The following is a 21,606-nucleotide window of genomic DNA, read 5'->3' as shown; positions in this document are numbered from 1 at the left end:
GGCACTGCTGAGCTGATGGGGGCTTCTGCGAGAGGAGGTGAACCCACGCTTGACCTGGGCGCTTGTGCTTCGTGCAGGGTTTTTCTCCCGGGGTCTGTCTTTCTCCAGCATCCGAGCACAAGGAGCCCTGGGGCACCACTGCCACGGCTGGATGGCTCGGTTCTGCTTTCGCAGCTTAGCGGCGGCTGGTTTTCCTTGCTCGAAAGTGAGCTGCGAAAGCCCAGGGGATGGGAACCCCAGGAGCAGCCCTGGGGGGGCGGGTGCTGAAGGGACTGGCGGGCTGGGCTTCCACGAGTGCAGGATGGCGCACCCAAGAAACGCCTGCCTGCAGCGAAACTGCCAGAGCTGAAGTGCAGCCGCAGTGGTGGTCCGAACACGTCTCAGGCCCTCCCTCGGGGAACCCGGCTAGGAAAGACGCTGGCGGAGATCCTGGAAAGCTCTTACTCGGCCCGATGGACTGGCAAGGCTGAGATGCCTCTGGCTGCATCTGCATCCTGTTCATTCGCCGAAAGCGGATTCTAAGCATGTGTGCAATAAAGGACACGACGGGTTGTTTGTTGTACCCAGCATGTGCCTGATGAGGGATCGGGACCACCGTGGGTTGTTCACGCCGCCCCACCTCTTCTAGACCTCACAATGGGCTGTAGGACCGACGTGTCTCACACTCCCTGCCACGATCACAAATCATTTATGCCTCAGTGTGGCTCCCCCACCCCGTTTTGTCTTTGGAGATCCCCGCCTCCAACTTGACCGCTGGCTTGAGCCGTTCCCACCTTGACAGCTTCGGATCGCCCTCTGTGCTTGCAAGCCCTTTCCGTAGTAATATTTTGGGATGCATATTCGTGCACATTTTTAATTTTAAAAAAGTTATTTCACAAGTGTGTACCTGCACACTTGTGGAGGTCTGAAAATAAGTAACCTTGTGTGGGTGATGATCAAGGAGGTACCTGTTGGCAAAGTGCAGCAGGTACCAACTCTGGATCCTGACCCAGAAAGGCCCCAAATAGCTTCCCTCCCGCCATGTTTTTGTTTGACGGCTGTCAAAGAGTGGCAGCTGTCAAAAGTATGAATGATCTGTGTTTGCAGAAAGGGGGTGGGGGGGTTTATACCCCATTTAGAGCAAGATCCTCATCTTTTCGGTTTGAACTCAGCTGTGGGCACTGACTTTTCCATTTGCTTCTGAAATGCTTGGATGCTCAAAATTGTTTTGCGTTGTTTTGATAAGTTTCCCCACCTTTGTTGGTTTATTTTCTTTCCCAGGGACCTGAGCAGACATAACCTAAAAGCAGGTCACCTTGAGAGGTGAAAGATCCATGTTTCCATGGCAATGCAGATAAACCCAGAAAATTACGAAGTTGCTAGGGCCATTTTTAAAAAAAAATCAGGGCCCATAAAACAAGACTTCTTGTAGCACAGTAGAACAGGAAAGGGGTGCGGAGCGGGTCTCCCCACTGTGCTGGGCAGTGGCGTAATTATCAAGTGTAAAAACGCAAAGGAGCCTTAAATATTTATACCTGTGATGGATTTCCCTGTGCAGAGAAATGGATGTGCAATGGAAAATATAAGCAATTGTCACAGAGAGCTGAGAAAAAATTGAGAACAGTGAGTGCTAACCATACGTCAGTTAAATCACTGTGACAAATAGCCGGTGCTAGAAGCAAACAAGCAAATATTGGCCAACTAAGGGCAATAAGTTGCTATTCCTGTTGGCCAGAAAATGACAGGGCTTCATCTAAGCTACAGCTTCATATCTTGAAATTGCACTGAAGCTGCAGGGATATGCAAGCGCAGATCAAAAGGGAGTTTTGAAATTCAGCTTTTCCTTTGAAAATTCCCCAAAGGTGGAAAGCCATTTGGATTGAAATTTCATGAAACAGGTTTTTTTTTAACAGTGCCCTCACCACGCTGTTTAAAAAATTCACATTTTGCTCCTCCCCACAATTGTTAAGAAAATATGGGCTTCACAATCACGATGCCAGGGTGTAACCGAGAGACTTGCTCTTGGATCTTTCCTGCTTCAACTTCACCCTCCAGTTTGCAGAAGGCAGAAGGAGCAGATGTAATTCCTGAGGGAAGAGGAGTTCTGCGGGGGGGAAAAAAACAAAAAATGACAACTTTCTCATTTCCTAGCTTGTGAATGATTTTAAAACACTGTGTGAACCTTCTGGCTTCACCCTGGCAAACTTTGATGCCTTGATGTCGATTTTGGTCTTGTGGTGTCTGCTTTCAGTATAACTGTAAAAGAATTGGGGCTGCGCCAAAGAAAGAAAAAGGCAGGGCCAGAAACTCGGTGCTTGCTTCATATGGTCTAGAAGCATGCACCGTGCTGCAAAACCCATTTCCTATATCGCTGTGCTGTTCTCTATGCTGGGTGGGAAAAGGTAGGTGTAAGGCAACTCGAGGGACTCATTCCTCTTCTTAATTTCCTCAGAAATGTGTGCCAGGCGTTCTTGAAAAGCTGTAATGAGCTGCTTCGGTTCTTCCTCCACAAAATGCTCCTCATCGTATTGTCCCAGCTGTTTCTGGGAAAAAGAAAAGCAGGTGAGCTTATGCTTGGGACAAGGCTCGCCAGAGATCAGGTCTACAAACAGTGAGGTTGTGTCTCTGCCCATGCACAGAGTGGGCCTCCATTGCCACTGACACATTCAGAAATAATCCCTAGCTCCCTCTCTATTGCCACCCAAATCTTCTTCTTCTTCATCATCATCATCATCATCACCATCTCATTCCTATACTTTCCAGTAGCTGAAGCCCTCTCTGCAGTTCACCCAGATCCTGGAGAGGAATTTTCCTATCACAGCGTCAGTGGAAACAGCTGCCCTTCATATTTTTATTATTCATTTATATTTAGAACCCACCTTTCTTCCTTTTCCAAGGAACTCAGCGCAGCTGACATCATTCAACTCCTCCGCCCAAGCTTATCCTCCCAACAACAGCCCTGCGAGGTAGGCTGGGCTGAGAGTCTGCAGCTGGCCCAAAGACACCCAGTGGCTCCATGGCTGAGCGGGGACTTGAACCCGGATCTCTGCCTCCCGGTCCGGCACTCCTAGCTCCGGCGCCCCATTGGCTCTCCTTAAGGCCCAAAATTGGCCCGTGCACCAATGCCCCCTCCCTTGGCTAGGCTGCTGTGATGTCGCAGCGTCTGGGAGTGGCGGGGGGCGCGCGGCCTCAGAGGAAGGCATAATTTCAAGAGAGCCTCGGAATAAGAACTGCAGGACATCGCGGGCTCAGGCAAGGCAGGGCAGAGCAGCTGAAAAGCTGACTCGGGAAGGAGACCCAAAAATGGGCCTCGAGAAGAAGGTGCCACCAAGTGCAGCCGCTTTAAGAGGATGTGCGGAGGAATGGGAGAGGCCGGGCTTCATATTTTGACCCGCACTAAACAGCCACATCTCTGGTTTGTGCCAGACACCCCACTAAAAACTATGAGAGAGTTTCTCCACCTCCCCCCCTCCCCCCGCCAATCTCCATCCTCACCATATCCAAGTCCTCGTTGCGCAAGACCCACAGGACGGAGAGGACCTGGCTGGTGGTGTTCATCTCTGGGATGGTGTCCAGGAACTCTCCCAGTGTCACTGCAGCCTTGACCTGGGGGGGCGGCTTCCTCATGGATGAGGGCAGGTTCGGCATGAAGGCCCCCAGCTCAAACTGCAGGCCAAGGAAGAACATGTCAGGCAGAACCCGTGTGGGGACCTGCTATTTATTTATTTTTATTTCTTTTCCGATTTATATCCTGCCTTTTTCCTACAAAGGGCTCAAGGCAGCTTACATCATTCTCCTCCTCCATCTTATCCCAACAACAACAACCCTGTGAGGTAGGTTGGCTGAGAGTCTGTGACTGGCCCAAAGTCAAGTCACCCAGTTGGCTCCATGGCTGAGCGGGGACTCGAACCTGGATCCCGAGTCCCAGTCCCATGCCCTAACCACTACACCACACTGTCATGTGTATATACATGGAAATATGAAGTGCCCCAACATTCTGCCCTTATAGTAATTATTCATATCACAAAAGCTGAAGACGGGTTGTAAATCGATTCACCCAGACCGCTTCGTCATCGACTGGATCCCCAGCAAAGAGAGTTGCTGATACAGGTCAAAGTTAGGGATGGATGAAACTCTTGCTTTTGGCATCACTCAGTTTTCCCTGTGCAATTTTGCATATGGTTCATCCCAAATTTAAAGAATGTTTCTCTTCAGTTTGCATGCATATCGCAGGCCATCTGCCTGTGTTTCTTCGAGTACATGCATTTTCGCAGGCCATGCTGTTGAATATATGAATATTTGCAAGGAATTACCTTACCAATGCATTTCTGCACATCATTTTTACTGATGCTGGCCTATTCTGTCTACTTACGCTGACGATATTTATTCAGCTATCCATGCAACATTTGGCTTGCAGAACCACCATTGCAAAGTTCAGAAAGGCACAAATTTGGAAGGATAACCGAGTTTCAGTTTGTGCATTGTTTTGAAAGTGCAAAATAGGATAGGTGCCCATTACAGTGTGAACAGACGGATTTCTTTCCCAGGCCTTGTCTGTGTACTACCCCAAACATACTCCTGCTCAAAAGGAAAACACCGTATCAGAGCGCATGTTTCTCAGCGTGTAAGCACTACAAAACCTTAAGGAGAGACAGGGTGCGCCTGGCAAGTTTTGCCTTCCCCCGGTTTTCTCACCTGGCCACTGTTCACTGCAGCATGGTAGGCAGAGCAGGTGAAAACTACCATTGTCAGAAACTTGATGAGTTCAGGGACCGAGCGGAGAGAGGAAGGGATGCCTGCAGGGAAGCAGAGTGTGCGTCATGCATCAGAAGTCACCAGACTGGCAAGAGTCTGATAATGCACAGCACGGAAGGAAGGAAGGATTGGGTGAAGCGGGCCAGATGTGGAACCTTTGCTTCGATGCACCATGCTTGGCCAGGACGGACGAGCGTCCGTCTTTCCCCTGCCCAGGATTACCCCTCACAATCAGCCAGAAAGCTTCGTCTCTGGGGCGGGCTATATAAAATGAAACCTAGGACAAGGCCCGCAGCTGTCCTTCATGCTGCCCAGAGGAAGAGCTTGGAACCTGGACAATGTCATCACCTAGCAGGGACCAGAAGTTTCTGATAGATACCCAATCCCCACACGCACCAGTTCTCATGGTCACCTTCTCGGGAGTTTTTAACCTCGCAGATTGTTTTGGGAGCTAAGTCTGGCTGAAGATAGGCCAAACCAACAAATGGCCTATTACAGTTCTGGGGCTGGTCCGAAGGACTTTTCAGTTGGCCCAAAAGCGGTCCAACATTTCTGACTGCAGAATTTCAGGATCCCTTCCAACTTCCTGCTTGACTCTGAGAACTGATAAGAGACATTGAATAGCCTGGCCTTTCGCCAGGCTTTTGCCTTCCAGATGTGTTCAGCTGCAACACATCTGGAACACAAAGGCCCAGAAAGGCTGTGATTTTAGAGATTCAGTGGGAGCTAAGCTGGACCACAGAGTCATCGGTGATGGGCCCAGGTTACCCCTTTCTCTACCTCCGTCCCACATTTGACAAGGCAAGGAGTTGCCTGAGGCCTGTGTGTGTAGAAGAGAGTCGATCTGTTTTGGAACTGGCCCAGAAACGGAGGAGAGGGCTGACTTTGCTCTGTACAGGAAATCCGACGGTTTCCCTCAAAATCTGATGGGGAACAGGATGTGGTTGGAGCGTTCACTCTATGCAGCCTTAATCTTCTGCTCAGAAATTATCTACCCATGAATAAACTTCACAGAAATGTAGTAATTCTTCAGTGCCACGGGCATAGTTCTGGATTTGAAAAAATGTGGTGGGCGCCACCATGGAATGACTTCCACTGGGTACGTGGCCAGTCACTTGGGCGCTGGAAACTGATCAAGGGAAATCAAATCTGAGTAAGCACAGAATCTTCTGAAACGTTGCACCACATGGAAGGGAGAGAAGGCCCTGTCAAACTACAGGATGGAGCGTTCCCACTGCAAGGTTTGCTGGTGGCTCAGATGTGATCCACTTTTGGGGGTGGGGTCTTTACAGCTGTGGTGATTGTGGGCGGTGACCATCAAGAGTGGAGCAAATGTATTTATTAGTTAAAATTGTCCTATGCCGTCCGTTACTAAAAAAAAGTATCTGGATGGCTTACAAGGAAGGAAGGCAAAGCCATAACAACGACACACGACACGCTGCATCTAAAATAGTGATTCAAACAGGATTAAGAACAAGTGATTGTTAAAATACCGGGAGAATAAAAAGGTCTTCACCTGACGCCAAAAAGAATCGAGCGACGGCAGCAGGTGAACCTCCCTGGGGAGTGTGTTCCACACTCGGGGCACGTCTCCCTCGGTTCCCCCACGCTAGCCGGGGTGCCAAAAGAATCTCCGTCTTTTGGTCTGCTCCCTGTCTGGTAATGGCTGATCCCCAGCTCAGAGGCAAATGCCAGGAATCCCTTGTTTAGCTACCTGGGCGGTTTACTCCCCCACAGCTTTGCAAAGTGGGGGTGACTTTGTAAGGGCTTCTGCGTTGTGATGGCGGCCTTGGGCCTTAGGAGAACCCTGCAAGCGATGGGCAAAGGACATGTCTTTCTTTTGGGCCCGGGAAAGGTGGATGGAGTCCAGACAGTTTGGCCAAGGGGGCCGCTCCAGACCACCTGTGCCAACACCTGTGATTGCAGATTCTGATCAGAGGGAAGGCTTTGGGAAACGCAACCATCCCGAAAGAAGGAAAGCAGCAGGAAAGGCAGCCTGCCATGCTAGAAGATTAATTTTGTGGTTAGCAGCGTACCTGATGACCGTCTGGTCAAGAACCCCCTTGTGAAGATGTCAGAAATCCAGGCCTGCAGCTCATAATCTCTCTGAACGCAGAGGTTGTTTTTGTAATATAGTTCCACAATACCAGAGACAAAACTGCAGGGACAGAGAAAGAAGTCAGCTGCACCCGGACAAAACAAGCTTTGTGCAGGTAATTTGTGGCCCAGGTTTGCTGGTTACGTTCCTTCCCAGAACTCCTGGGGAACACCATGATTCCTTCCTCAGTCTGACCTGGAAGTCCTTTCTCCCCGACCATCTCTACCCATCAGACTCAGTTTCCCTGAGGGAAATTTGCAGGGGCTGGGAGAAGATTTAGAGAGCGGTTCTGAGCTGCATGGCCCAGGTGGATGAGCAAACCCCCTGGGAGGCAACAACACCTGAGGTATACTGCAGCTGTACTTCAGGGCCACCTGGTGACTGGTTAATAGAAAATGTGGAAAGGGGTGTGAACCCCTGGAAAATGTCACGTGTCAAGCATCCATTTTTCCTCTGGTATGAAAATGGCAGAAGTGGGTTAAATTCCTCATGCAGAGAGGCCCCAGCTGACTGCTTTCGCTGAGAGGGTGGAATTGCGGGGAAGGGGGGAATGTCCATCTGTGCACCAAAGGAGCAAGAGCCTCTTTCCGGCGAGGACCGGGCAGGGGAGATCAGCTGAGCTCAGTGAGCATGTCAGTGTCTGCTTAGAGCTTGTCATCTTGTTCTGGTTTTGACGCACTGATCTTTCCTCTTCCTCTGCCCTCCTCTTCTGCTTTTCCTTGTGTGCTGCCATTTTTGTTTGGAAGTCTGATGGCAGGCACCCTGCCCTCTCTCCTTTGATCACCGTGAGCTGCTCTAGGTATGATTGTCTGAAAAGCAGGATGAAATTCTGCAGTTTTCTTTTTTTTAAAACCTCCTTACCTCTCAATGGCATCCCATATTTTCATCCCATCATCCCTGTAGTAGTAGTTGAGAAGGGAGCCGACACCCCGGGACTCGATGTCATCAGGGAGGCAAAGGTCAGTGTAGGTCAGGTTATCGAGGGCTTTGCTCAGAATCACGGCCAGCCCTTTGCGTCCGGTTGCGATAGCCTGCAGGAGGAGAAAACCAACCGTGCAGGGTAGTCTCAGACCAGATGTGCTGCTGAGGTTGATTTCAAACTTCCTCTTATTTTCCTCATCCCTCCCCAACCATTTTTCCTTTCGTGCCATGTCTTTTTAGAGTGTAAATGTGAGGCCAGAATCTGTCGTTGTCTTTTCCTGACTGACTGCAAGCTGCTCCCAAAATCATTTTTGGACATGAAACGGAATAATAATTTTACAAAAAGCTTTGAATGAATGCATGAGCATTTCTAATGAGAAGTTCATGGGTGGTGCCAGGAGGGGACTCTCAGCCTAACCTACCTCACAGGGTTGTTGCTGTGAGGATAAAATGGAGAGGAGGAGGACTACGGATGCTGGTTCTGGACAAGTGTAATAATAATGTTACATTATTAAAAATTCCTGCCCGGGAATTTTTCTTTTTAGAGATCCAAAATGATGTATACACTTTGTAAGTTGTAAGATGGGGATGATGGGTGCTGCAGCCCAACGCATCTGGAGGATGGATCTATAGGGTTCTTTTGGTGGTGGTAGTTCTTGTATGTGGTGCCAGATGGACCAGTGCCGAACTAACGGGCCCCTGGACATGAGGGGCCTGGCGGAAAAAAGGAATTACAGAATAGTTTCACAACATCCCTTCAAGGTTGGCCTATGCATCCATGTGCCACTTACCCGATCAAAGGTGCCTCCCTGACTGATGAGGTATGTTCGAGCCAACACATTGATGTGGATTGAATACCGGAGGTGCGGAATCAGAAGCTACAGAAAAGAGAACGCAAACACACATGAAAGCAAAGCAGATTGTTACCTTCTCCAACCTGGTGCCCTCCAGATGTTTGGACTGCAGCTCCCAGGATCCCCAGGCAGCATGGTCAGCAACCTCTGGAGAGCACCTGGTTGGAAAGGCTGCTGTAATCAGGCCAGTGTGACTATAGAAATAATCGATTCTCACCCCGTTCCTACCTTTGCCGTTCTCTCACTCTGTTGTTTCCCTATATCTGTGATCTGTGGGGAAGATCTTTGTAATTCACCAAGTACCTAGACGGTGCTATATAAATCAACCTCAACAATTATGGGTTGGAGCCAGACTTAGCCACACATAAAGTATTATGGATGTCTTTCAGCCTGAAAGCCAGATTTTATTGAAGGCAGCCATTGGGTTCAAACCACACGAAACCTCAAAATCACGGGTCAAGTGTGGGTTAAGTATAGGTTGTTGTTGGGTTTCCAACTGTGGCCAGGTTCATACAACCTGACAAACAACCCTGTGCAGTCCTCGTGGTTGCTGTTTTTCCCCCTCAAACGACAATCAAGTGGTTTTTGTGTTGGTGCGGCTTCCACTCTTACACCTCGCTCTTCCTGTTACGGCCATGTAACCTATCAGCCCCCACACCTGGGATTTAATCCCAGGAGCAGGCTCCCTGCCTACGTTGCCGCTTCTCCCTCATTGGCCTGCAGTGTGGCCTGGATCCTGCAAACACATTTTACCTTCAAGCTCTTCCTTCCAAGAACCCAGCCAGAAGAGAGACGTTTTGGCCTTTTAGACTGGGGAAGAGACACACTGGAATTGGGGAACCATCAAAGAGTTCACGCCTGGGAGAGGTGCATGTGATACAAACGGATCGGTACATTGCCCTCTGGGGAATCCTACGGCCTGGACTGAGACCATGGCTTCGGTCACGGAGCAGCAGTTTTGTCCAGAGAAGTACTGAGGCACAGTGTGCAGCACCCTCATTAAATTTTGCCAGTTAAAGGATCTCTGAGCTGTCCTAAAGACCTCCAACTCCCTCTGTCATGGACATGCAGAAGGAGTGTGTTATTTCGAGTTGCTAGCGCAAGCTTCCTTTGGGGTCTCTGCCCTCCAGACTATGCTCTCCCCTTATCTCTTCTCAGAGCTCTTGGAAAAGCTCTTATTTACTTGAGACGGGGTTCATTCGGCCAGATCTCAGGGTCTGTCACAAGCCGAAGAAAGAATGAACTGGGTTGGCTGCTTGCCAACGGTAGAGCGAACTTCCTCAGTTTGTAAGCACGTGCAAAAGTTCTCGGGCCACAGCGGCCTGCCCCGATAGCTGTGCATGATGGGTGCAAAATCGCAGGGAGGACAGCAATGCCGTGGGTTGCAAAAGTACCGCAAGAGACTGGGCCGTGAGGATTTGCTTGCTGCTGACCAAAAAGGGCTTCCCAGCGTCAGCACCTTGCTCAGAAGTTTCTTGCGGCTTCTTAGAGTTGTCTTGCTTTAAGAGTGAGCGCCTCCTTCATACATTCTCTCACCTCCACCCTAAGAAGGACTGGTGCCCAGGGGTGTGGGAGGGATCTTTAGGGGATGGGAATCCATCAGATTCCCTGGGCGCAGCTCCCCAGACTTCGTGGGGAGGCCCAGAGTCCCAGCTGGGCTTGCCAGGGATCTGTGCCCCCTTCCCCTGCACATCCCACTCGGGCCGGCAGCTGCAGGTGGGGAAGGAGGCTGGTCCCCAGGCAGGGTGCCGGGTGCGTCCCCCTGCAGCGCTGCTTTCCCACAGTGAGCAAGCGAGCGAGCGAACGGGAACAAGTTTAATTGCTGGGAATGGCAGCTGGCACACCTGCACCTGGTCCCCCTTTCCGTACCTTGCAGGTGCAGCTGATGGGGAAGGTTTCCAGTTGCGCAACCGGGGCTCCGCCAGCGTTGCTGGGCTTCGTCTTGGCTTGGCTTGGGAGTCAGCAGAGGCTGGAGGGACGGACCCTCTCTGAGCGGTGCCTCTTGGCACACTGTTCCCTCCAAGCCAAGAGAGCCACTGAAATAGATACTGAGGCAGCCGCATAACTTGCCCTCAAGGGTTGACCAGGGGTTGGTTGGGGGTTGCTGTTGAACCCTGGGTCATTGTGTTGTCTGAACCCAGCGGAGATAGCGAGGCATGGTTTATTAATCAAAAACAACCCAGGCAGAGGGGTCGGGTTGTGACTTGGGCATTGGCCTGTTACTGTGGCTCAGTTCAGACAACACACTTCAACAGCAGCCCGCTTTCGTGCTGTCTGAACCCAGCCAGTCAGGCTAGAAATAGGCAAAGAATCTGACTTGAAGTAAAGTTGTTTCCTGATTCACGCAACCTCTGTCTTTTTAGCAGGAGTGCACGGATACAGGCAGATCTCGGTGTTGAGGAACAAAGGTTTCTATCCTCGTACTCTAGAGGCGGTGGGTGGCCTCCCCCCTGGGAAGGCTGGCCATTGGGCAGGGCACATCTGGGTGTGCTTGCACAGCTGCAAACAGCCGCCTTTGGCCTTGCCCCAACCACTGCAAACATCTGGGCAGGCCCTCCCTCCCTCAGCCAGGCACACCTGCCGGCCACCCACAGAGCCAGGGGCCACGGGGTGTGCAGAAAGGCGCTGGAGGGACACGCCCGCCCTGCAAAGCCCTGCTCGGATGGGCGCACGTGGGTCCTGGCTTGCCCTGCTGGGAAGGGCGCCGCCGACCTCCCGTCCCACTTCCTCAGGGTCTGCATTGGCAGCAGTCCCTCGACCGCAGCGTGCAAATCACGCCCCCTTCTCCCCGCAGCCCAGCACTGCCTTCCCGCGCAAGCGCACCGAAGGAACGCACAATCTGTGGGTCTGCACACAGCCCCATCGGTGCGCACCCTGCCCTGTGACTCTCACCTTGTAGAGTGGGTGGCACATGGGCAGCTGCCTCAGGGTGGCCACGGTGAAGACCTCGGCCATGAGGTGGCCACGGAGCAGGTGCGCAATCACCTCGTGCGTGTGGAACTCGGCGTTGCGCACCCACGTCTTGGCCAGAATCCAAATCCATCCGTCGTCGGTGGGCAGGAAAATGGGGCTTTGGTGACCCGGGTGCTGGCTGAGCTGTGGGCAGCGTTGAGAAGCACAGAGGTTAACCTGGCCCTTGGGTGGAGCAGTTTATAATCTAGAGGCAATCCCTTATAGGGAACGGCGGGGGGCACTTGGCAGGCAAGATAACCGGGGCGCACTGTCCGTTGTGGGGTTGTCCAACCCCAACGGCTTCCCTTGACAAGCGCCCCTCTCCGTCGCACCCTGATCCCTCCCTTCTGCCCCAAGCCCACGGCAGCGTCCACCTGCTCACCTGGATGGCGATAGGGGTGATTTCTCCCGTGGGCTTCTGGTGCAGCAGACACAGCGGGGCGGCGATGAACTGCTCCTTGCCGTTCACCAGGGTGGTCGGGACGCCCTCTAGGACCTTGTAATCCGCTAGGAAGATGGTCCCTTTCTGCAAAACAAGCGCAGGGATTCGGGGAGTCTAGCAGAAGAGGACGATGGGGGTCTTTTGCGTCTCCAGGGTTGCAAACCTGTGCGTGCGTTGTAACGTTGTAAGCCGCCCCGAGGCTTCGGCGAATGGGGCGGCATAAAAATGTTTTAATAAATAAATAAATAAAATGTGCTGGCTTGTGCACGTGTGTCCTGAGGCCACCCAGCAAACTCTCCGACCAGCTCAGCATCCTGGGTTGGGGCAGGTGATGATCCATAAATAGGCCGTCTCCCTCGAGGGGCTGCACCAAGCCTTTGGGACACCGCACCGGCATATTTGGGAAAAGCACATGCAGGAATGCAGAACTGCAGGTGGAGACGTCTCCGCAGGCAAGCAGGCAGCCCGCGAACCTGCAGCGTCACACGTATTTTGCCAAATGCACAACTTTCTGTCCTTTTCCTTAATGCACCCAGCTCAAGGGACTCTTTTGAGTTGGGAACTGCACTGTGGAATCCTAAAAGGACCAATTTCAGTGCATTTGGTCCACAGATGGGTTTGCTAGGGGCAAACAGGGCACGTCCATATTAGAAAAATGTAGGCCAAAGCAATTTCTCCTCTGTCCTTTTAACATGCCACCAGGAAGAGCAGAAAACAGTTTTCTGGCTGGCCCCTTTGGGGAGGAAGGTGTGTACAAAGCCATTGTACACACACATATAAATAAATACATTTGTCTATGGCTTTGTAACTCTCCGTTCCCATGACTTTCTTTCAGGGGCGTTGCAAGCCAGGGACTTGCCCCGAGAGCCTGCCGTTCCAGTGTGGAACCAGTACAGCCTCACCCAGTCTTTCTTGCAGCCCAGCTAGTCTGCCTCAAGCTTCTGGCCCAGCAGCGAAGAGCTCTTATCTCTGTTCAGCAGCTGAGTGGAGAAATGAGCTTTCCCCCACTTAGTGCTGAAAAAAATCTGCCTTTCTTAATGAGTAGCAGGGAACACTTCTTATTCCTGCTCAGCTGCTGAACCAGTTTGACTTACTGCTGAATTTTGTCCTGGGGATGCCTGTCCTGCTCACTGGGGAGTAAAGAGGCTGCTTATGTCTACTTCTGAGTAGAGGCACAGAGGCTGTGTGTTTGGGGTACTGTCTGGAAGTGCGACTGAGTGATTCGGTCCAGCTTGCTTCTGAGCGTAAAAAGGGTTCCCACTGTACAAGTGCGGTGGAAAAGCCACACACCCTGTTAAGGATGATGGATCTGAGCGTGCCTCGAGGCACACCGGTGCCGCTTCTGGTCCTCAGCAGACACTGGTTGTGGCCCTTTGGGCTTACAAGCCCATGAAGCTTCTGCATAATTGGAAGTTCCTGTCCTCTGATCATTGTACTGGTGCTGTTCGGCACCTTTTTGGTAGTATTCAGTTCCATGGGTCTACTCCGTGTAGAACTAACCCTGAATAGTACACCCAGTTTGCTCCCTTGGAAAATTTTGGTAGGGTGTCAACACTGTAAATATAAAAATGGATTGGAGGACAGTCCCCACCCCGCATCCAGTTTTGGCCCTGAGATAAAGTAGAGTCAGAGGCACGATCACGCTTACCTTCAGCTCTTCTTTGAGGGTGGTGGACTCCCCCAAAGACCCAGCCACCATCTCCTGGGTCACAGGGAAATTTGCTGGGATTTGGGTACATTTCCTGATCACTACTGGGTTGATTCCGTTCAGATACTGGTAGCCAAAGAACTCATCGTCTTTCCAGTGCTTATACACATACTCTGAAGAGGTGAAGAAAGACAGAGCACCATGCTGAGCATTGTAATAATCACGAGTGGAACACTGCAACAAAATCGAAATCGAAAAAAATCGAAAAATAAAATGTTGCAGCGTGTCCTAACATGAGTGCCTTGTTTAGCATTCAAGCCAAGCAAGGTCTCCAGGATCCTGGAAGCCAAGAATGGGAACCTATTCCCAGCAGGAGCGGAATGTATATGAAGGGTGCTGGCAGAAGTACCAGTTCAGGATCCAAAGCAGTGAGTTGATTTCTGCGGAATGGTCCCTTTGGAGCTTCCACTGGGATGAGAGGAGGGGATTGGCCTGGGGCTGAGACACCATCCTCCGCCATCACTGACCTGAGGCGGGGGTGTGGTAGAACCAGAAGATCTTGCGGATGTCCTCCAGCTTCTCCCAGGAATAAGGCCTGTCCAAGAAGCCCTTCATTTTGGCCTCAAAGAGCCTGAAGAAGGGAGGGGGAGGGAGGGGAATACTCCATCATGCTGTTGGATGTTGCAGGCACCTCCCTATTTCCAGACTGCGCATCTATTTAGACCAACGTTCCCCAGCCTGGCTCCTTTCTGATAATTGAAGCCTTACAGCTCCCATCATTCCCGGCCATTAACCAAGCTGGCTGAAGCTGACGGCTGCTCTATGAAGACCGTTTGGAGGATAAGGAGGAAAATTACGGCAGATTTCACCCAGAGAAACCTCCTAAAAATGAGGACTGATCCACCGTGGAATGGGCTGCTTGGAAAGGTGGTGTGTGTGTGTGTGTGGGGGGTCAATTCTCTGGAGGTGTTTAAGCAGGGGCGTGGGGGCCACCTGTCAAGGATGCTGCTGGTGCCCTACAGGGCTGGGGGCTGGACAGGAGAATCAGCAAAGCCTCTTCCATCTCCACAACCCTGTGAAAAGAAAGGGCGTGGGATGGCCGTCGGGGGACATGGGCTCCACCTGAACAGGGATCCAGCGTGTTCCAGTGGTGGTCACAGCTGGCTCATTTTGGGATAAAACCCCGAAGGGCGTGGGTCTGGTCAGCATCTGGATGGAGAGTCCCCATCCTTTTGTAGGTTGGATTCCGGCTTGGGAGGGAGGTGGGACAAAGATAAAAGGCAATTGTGTGGGATTTTCTGGGCAGCCAAAAAAGGAGGATGCCTTGCGGGGGGGGGGGGACACAACCTCCGGCCTCCCCCGTGAAAGAGGCGCTTGGCCCAGGACTTACGCGGCGGTTCCACGCCCGAAAAAGGCAGAGGCTTTGGGGAAAGAGAAGTGGATGTTGTACTCGATGCTTTCCGGCGTGTCGATATCGGCGCACCAGGGAACTCCTGGCAGGTATTCCTTCCACCTGGGTAGAGAAATCGGGGTGAGCAACCCCATGCGCCAGCCTTCCCCAACCTGGCGCCCTCAGGAAGTGCGGGATCGCGACTCGCATCACGCATCCCCAGAGAGTCTGTGACTCACCCGTATTTGCTGTGCCTCATTACCAGCTCCTCTCGCCGATGCCTCCGCTGCAGGTAGTGGGAGTCATCCGTGGGCGTCTTGGCTTTCGAAGAAGGGAAGAAAATCGGAATATATGAGGAGCTTGTATTCTCCTCCCGCATCACTGTCTGGGGGTTATTCCCCCCCCCCTTTGCCTAAACTTGTAGAGGGTTGCAGCCAAATTCTTTCTCTCTCTCCCCCACGACCCCCTTTCTCCGTGTGTGTGTGTGTGTGTGTGTGTGTGTGTGTGCATCTCACAGAGTTCTTTTGGGATGAAATGCAGACTGGCTGCGGAGGTGGGGTGGGAAAAACCCTGCAGGAGTCTCTGTCCTGGAAGACACCCGCGGTAATTAATAATGAATAATAATAATAATTAATCAGTAAAAAGTAATGAAAGAGGCTTGGCGCTCCGACGTGTGTGCACGTGTCTCTCTCATTCGGAACGCCAAGTCGCGTGGGCAGGCTCAGCTCACCTGTGCCTTCCCGGAAGGAGACGGTGCAGTATCCCTCGACCCAGGTGTAACAGGGGAAGCGGAAGACCTCCCCCTGCGGGGACGTCACCCGGACGGCATCGCAGAACCAGCTGCTCTCCGGGAAGAAGGAGTAGGGGTCCTTGTGCAGGCGGATCAGCAGGACCGGGCCCAGGTCGTGCTCGCAGGGGACCTCCTGCTCTTCTGCCTGTGGCGGGGGGCAAGGGGAGAGATTGGGGTTCCGTTCCCTGCGCAGGGTGAGGGGGCAAGAGACCCGCCTCTCCGGCTCAGTCCTGGACCGGCGCTAGCAGATGCACGATTTGTGCCCATCATTGACCTCAGGGCATTAAGTCCCGTGCTACTTCTAAGAGAAGTAATAATAATTATTATTAATTACCCACCATTATTTATCACCATCATTATTACACTGTAGTTTGGATTGTGTCATGACTGAGCACTTTCTGATGTGATTTTGTGTGGGCAGAAGCTGGGCGTCTTCTCTGCCCTTGCAACTTCTAGCAAGGCCGGCATCCGGGAACATTTTCCCCTTAAAATGAGACTCAGGAAGGGGACTGCCAAATGCTTAAGTCCCCCAGAACTGGGGGATGCAGAGCTGGATTCACACGTGACCCCTGGAAAACCCCAGAGTACTAGAGAGGGGGTTTGTGGCATCCAACAATCTATCATGGACACTCAGCCCAGCCTACCTCACAGGGTTGTTGTTGTGAGGAGAAGATGGACGGGAGGAGGAGGATGAAACCCCCTTGAGTTCCTTAGAAGGAAAAAAGGTGAAGTATAATGTTGGGTGACAGGGACCACCACGCTGCAAAGTCACAAGGCTTAAAACTCACACACCCAGAGCACACCACTCAACAACAGCTAGGACACATTTCAGCCGCTTTGGCTACTGGAGCTGAGTGGCCAGTGGCAGAATTAGGAGATGGCCCATGAGAGTGGAGACCTGTGTCTTTCCCTGGAGCCCGGGATCTCTGGGGACCCACCTGCCCCCACCCTGCTCTCCATGAGCCCTGGCTGAAAGAGAGGTCCGGGTGCCCTGGGGGGCGTTGCTTCTGATTCCCCTGATGAGTGGGCTGTGGACCCCCTGGGGCTTCCCCTCCTGCTGCTTTCCCTGCTTGATTCTCCCCTCCCCCCTCCCCCCAAAATCAAATGCCCTTCCCTTCCCTGTACATATATCCCTTTTGTAGAAGTCAAAGCTGTTTGAGTATTTTCCGGTCAACTGGTGGGAAAGTAACCGTGTCATGAATGGCGTTACTTCATATGTCTGAGAAGACTCAGCATCTAATAAACATATCCATGACAACTTTGGCTGGAGTCTGTGTCTCACAGCAGTGTCCTCGTGCAAAGCTCGCCTTCATACATTACAGTAAGGTGTTGTGCTTCACGTCTAGTTTGGGTGGAGTTTGTGTCTGCATAAATCCGCATAAAAAACAGCAGATGAGAGAAGTGTGTGTTGATTGCTCTTAAGAATTTAAGCTCTTACAGCACTCTTATATTCACAGTAATCAGGTGGGTTTCTCTTTCGCTCTTTGCAACCGGCTTTCTGCTCCGCGTCACCCAGCTCCATGCATGTCCAGAGACCGCTTGGTTTTGCAGCCAAACCAAACAGCGCGAGCTTTTCGAGAGGGGACTACGGGAGACGTGTTTGCACCAGAGATACAAGCCCTGTCCAGCCAGGCAGTATGAGCCATCCTACTCAGGATTAAAATTTAGCAACCCTCCTAAGAGGTACAAATCATGGCAGAAATATGACAGGCTTGAGTCCCATGATGCCGATCCCCTGCCCTTCCCGGTAAGCACCTTGGCCTGCCTACTAGCAAACCTCAGCGGAGGCTGAATCAGTCGTCACTGCTTTATCTTCCCATCACATTCCATGCCTTTGGAAATGACCTGTGGTTACGCACATGGCACATACATCAGTGGGAGTAAGATTCAGGCGGAACAGCTTTTGATTTCCTGTCTCGAATCAAGCGATCGGGTGAACCAGCCTTTCCCAGCTGGGTACTTCCCGGATGTCGCCTAATCCATCTGGGGAGGACCAAAACAGGCCGCAGAATATGGCTGCCGTCAGCGTCCTCTGCCTTGAACAAACCCCGCAGGCCCTCTGGTTCTTCCCGTCATGAGGCTGCCACAGAAGCGGTGGCACATGGGTCACATCCTGCCTCTGGGCAGGTCCACAGAGGCCTTTGGACCCTCTGCAGGACCTGCCCTCTGTACAAACCTTGTCCACAACTGTGCCGTGGCTCCACCGTGCCGCCTCCCACTGGGGAGGGCACAGAATGGGCAAAGCACCGCCGGAGGTGGAAATGCCACAGGGGACAAAGGGCAAAAGGTGACATCCGTACCCAGCGATTGCCGCTCCATCAGACCCTGCTCCTTTAGCCCCCGTCTGCTGTCCCCACGGCGCTAGCCTCCCTGCACGGTGCCCGAAGCATGCTGTTTATTTGCTTGCTTGCTTGTCTGTGAAATGCCGCTCAAGCCAACATTCCCGTGCTTCACATCAGCCGCGCTTGGTTATCCTCCTGCGTCAAAAGTTGGAATGTTTATGAACATTCGGCGGGCCTGCATCGCGCAATTCACACACACACATGTTGCTAATGTGTCCACAGGCACGATGTTTTCTCAGCCTCGTTCGGGCGCATGTGGATTGGCTTTCCCAATTAGGCTGTTGGCAACGTGGGGAAAGTGATTACTGATCTCCAAATGCCATAACTCAGCCATGAGCTTCCTTTGGCACTGCACCCGCCGAGCCAGTTCCCGGCGATGTGCGAGGCCCTGGAGTGACAGTGACTTACTGGGAGGCTCAGCAAAGGGCAGACTCGTGCGTAAGCTCCAGGCCCTGGTCCCGTGCCACCAATTTGCTTCCCTCTGCATCCACCTCCAGCAGCACCGGGCAAAGGCTGGCTCTGTGATAGTCACCCAAGGCACATCGGTTCAGAGTGGAGGCTGTAATCGTGTCAGTTTCAAAGTTTCCTGGGAAGGGCCTGAACTTTCTCTGAGGAGCCGGGAGAAGCAGAACGGTCTGTTACTGACTGTTTGGGGGGCGCTTGGGCAAGACAACCTCAACACTCCTCCCTCCCTCCCTTTGTGAGTTTTGCTCTGCTCTCATTGCCACTGGCTGCCGTTTCCGGCACCCTCCTCTTGCGATGGCCACCGCGGGGCCAGTGGCTCCTTCCACGGGAGAGCGCCACGGGGCTCCTGCAGTGGGGACGCTGTGTGCAGCCGATGGCTCTCCGGCTTTGTCCCCTGGAGTTCCATGTAATCACTTTTTCTTCTGACACATCAGCATAAACAGGTGCGCTTTTGGATGGGTGCAGAATGGAGGTGGGGCGGGGTGGTGGGGTAGGGTAGGGTCAGGTAGCGAGGAGGCAGAGGTAGGTGGGGTAGGGTAGCAAGGAGGCAGGGGTGACTTCCATACTCCCTCGCCCTGCATGGGATGCCCAGAAGCCTTCAGAGCATTACAGAAAGCCCGTTAGCTCATGTCCTTAAATGGTTAAACACGACACAGTTCCCAGCCCTCCAAAAGCTTCCAGAAGCTTAGTTGTCCAGAACAGAGCACGGGTTATAAATATGCATTATAATTCCGTTTTCAGTGCTTTCCCATCTCCTTCCTATAACAGATTCAATTTAAAACAAAGGTCAGTCAGGAGAGTTGCTAAAATAGCACCAGTTATTAGGTCTGTTAGCAGAATTTCTGAAAAGCCATAATTATCGATAGGATGACGAGCGTGATGCTGCTGAAGATGGTGGATGTTAACGCTGCACGTGTCCAAACGCCTGTGCTTATTGTCAGACATCCATAACCCACACTTGGGGTTCAATGGGGTGGAGGGTGGGTTCTCATGGAACCACGGGTTAACCTTGTCAACCGTGAACAACTCAGGAAGAGAACCCAGGATTTCTGCCTGAGCTGTGAACTGTGGGCTGTTCATCATGGTTTGTTATCTGGGCTGGGTTCAGAAAACACAATAACCCACATTTCAAGAAGCACCCACAGTTCAATGACAACCCACACTGAATATGGGTTGTCATGAGGTTTGACATGAGGGTTGCTGAGTCTGTATCTCAGCAGGTGATTCTGAACTTGGGGAATCCCTGGCCAGCTCCTGGCTTCAACTGAAAATGGGACCAGGAAAAATAGGAGCAGGTAGTGAAAGGTGACAGGAGGGATTTCTCCTGGCCAGAGAGATCTGGGACCACCTATGAGCCAGTGAGAGAAGGTGGCTTCCCACACTCCCATGGGTATTCATCTGCTAAGCAAAGGATGAGAATCAAGGCGCACCGAGCTGTGATGGCCGAGTGGTTAAGGCATTGGAATCGAAATTCAACAGGGTTTCCCTGCGCAGGTTCGAATCCTGCTCACAGCGCGAGGCCCGGCTTTTCAAGGATAGGGCATGCATATGGTGGGCATGTCATGAGCGGAGCCGGCTGGAGCCGGGGGTCAGACTAGATGACCTTGGAGCCCCCTTCTGACTCACTCTGTTTCTAAGTTGGGAACCAAGTTTCTAGCTGTGGCTAGCAATTCCCTTCTCCTGCTTGGAGTTCCCTCTCCCCAAGGCCCCCGCCAGAGCAATGCAACCCTGTTCTTGTAAAACAGCCCTCAAATAATGTCCTCCACCTGCACAGGTGGAAAAATGAGATGGGAAGGAACCGGGACAAGATCCAGCCAACCTCCTGCTCAGTACGGGCTCTGTCCTGTGGCATCCATGCCAGGACGGAAGACTCCACTACGTCCCCTTTCTGCAGTTCACCTCCTCTTACTGTTTTGCTTCGTAATTCAGGAAGGTTCTATGGATGGTTTACTGTTTATTATTTACCTATTTACGGATTTTATTCTAATTGGTTTGGGACTGCTGTGTTATAGTCTATATTATACCTATGCAAACGATGTTGTCTTGCTTTATTGTATTGAGCCGTTTTCTTTCCATTTTTATTGTAAACCTTCAGAGAGGCTTTTGGCTAATGCAAGCAGTATATAAAACCCTAATAAATTAATTAAATAAATATGGCATGTCTCAGAGCCATTGTCTGCAGTCTCTGTAGGCAAAATCAAGGTGGAACCCAGGAAGACAAAGAGCCCACTTTTCACCCCTAAAATGCAACGTAAACATTCCAGGTCACATGCAATATAAAGTCAAGGAGTTTAGTTTAGATATGAGTTTCGTTTCAGAAGTCAAATGTTGCCAAGTACGCAGTCAAAACAAGGCACCTTGGCTGATTGGATCCAGATTTCCTCATACATAGAGCAGAAACATAGGAACCGACTCACCGAGATCCCATCGATTCCAGTGGTCTGACTATGACCAAACCTGGATCCAAGCCACTCAATGGCAACATTTTGGGAAAGCAGCTGCTCTTCCTGCTACGAGGAGCAGCTAGCGCACCCTCTCCATGCCTCTTGCTCCTCTTTGACCCTCAAATCCAAGGCTTACCGATTCATGACAGCAGCTGGTCCCGACCCGATTCAGGAGGTGCTTGGGGCTCTCTCCGTTGGTGCCCACCAGGGTGATGGAGATGGAGTCAAAAGTGCCAGTTAAGAGACCTTTCCCAGTGGTCACCTGGACCTTGTAGATCACCGGTTGGTTCGGCTTGTTGTGGAAGACCCCGAGCTGCTCCATCCTGCCCAGGCCCGGGCTGTCCGGAGATCGGGCTGCGGAGTATCTGGGAAGCTCGGAGTAGCCTCCCGTGTAAGTGTGATGAACTGGCGAGGCAAACATCTGCTTTAAGAACCGGCTCGTCTCCCTTTCGGTTAGCTACGCCCAGCTGCCTCCGAGCAGCAGAGCAAGGTGTCGAGCCACAGCCCCGCCTACCCCCTTCACCTC

At 52.0% G+C, this 21,606-nt stretch overlaps 1 protein-coding gene and 1 non-coding gene across 2 annotated transcripts; one reads left to right on the top strand and one right to left on the bottom strand.

Annotated features, from left to right (window-relative positions):
* Positions 1-2,228: 2,228 nt before the first annotated feature.
* Positions 2,229-21,501, bottom strand: LOC123016598 (polyunsaturated fatty acid lipoxygenase ALOX15B-like). Its single transcript, XM_044417113.1, has 14 exons — positions 21,217-21,501; positions 15,770-15,974; positions 15,279-15,360; positions 15,040-15,162; positions 14,177-14,280; positions 13,650-13,822; positions 11,942-12,085; positions 11,500-11,703; positions 8,545-8,631; positions 7,694-7,863; positions 6,771-6,892; positions 4,675-4,775; positions 3,475-3,645; positions 2,229-2,522 (listed from the first exon to the last, which is right to left on the bottom strand). The coding sequence occupies exons 1-14, from the start codon at positions 21,499-21,501 to the stop codon at positions 2,343-2,345; spliced, it is 2,151 nt and encodes a 716-aa protein (XP_044273048.1). The 3' UTR covers positions 2,229-2,342.
* Positions 20,070-20,151, top strand: TRNAS-CGA. The gene has a single exon. It is a non-coding gene; the product is annotated as a tRNA-Ser (tRNA).
* Positions 21,502-21,606: the final 105 nt, after the last annotated feature.

The sequence above is a fragment of the Varanus komodoensis genome, unplaced genomic scaffold (genome assembly GCF_004798865.1).
Source record: "Varanus komodoensis strain SLA01 unplaced genomic scaffold, ASM479886v1 scaffold87, whole genome shotgun sequence".
NCBI lineage: Eukaryota > Metazoa > Chordata > Lepidosauria > Squamata > Varanidae > Varanus > Varanus komodoensis.
The sequence above is the reverse complement of the archived record's forward strand: the minus strand, read 5'-3'. Positions and strand labels throughout refer to the sequence as shown.

Bases quoted from the DNA above. Each gene is read 5' to 3' on its own strand.
- LOC123016598 (XM_044417113.1), bottom strand. From the start codon at position 21,501: ATGTTTGCCTCGCCAGTTCATCACACTTACACGGGAGGCTACTCCGAG. The intron at 15,361-15,769 runs GTGAGCTGAGCC...CTTCTTCGAAAG, and splicing joins CTCCTTCCGGGAAGGCACAG to CCAAGACGCCCACGGATGAC. The intron at 8,632-11,499 runs GTGAGAGTCACA...TCTTTTCTGTAG, and splicing joins TGTGCCACCCACTCTACAAG to CTTCTGATTCCGCACCTCCG.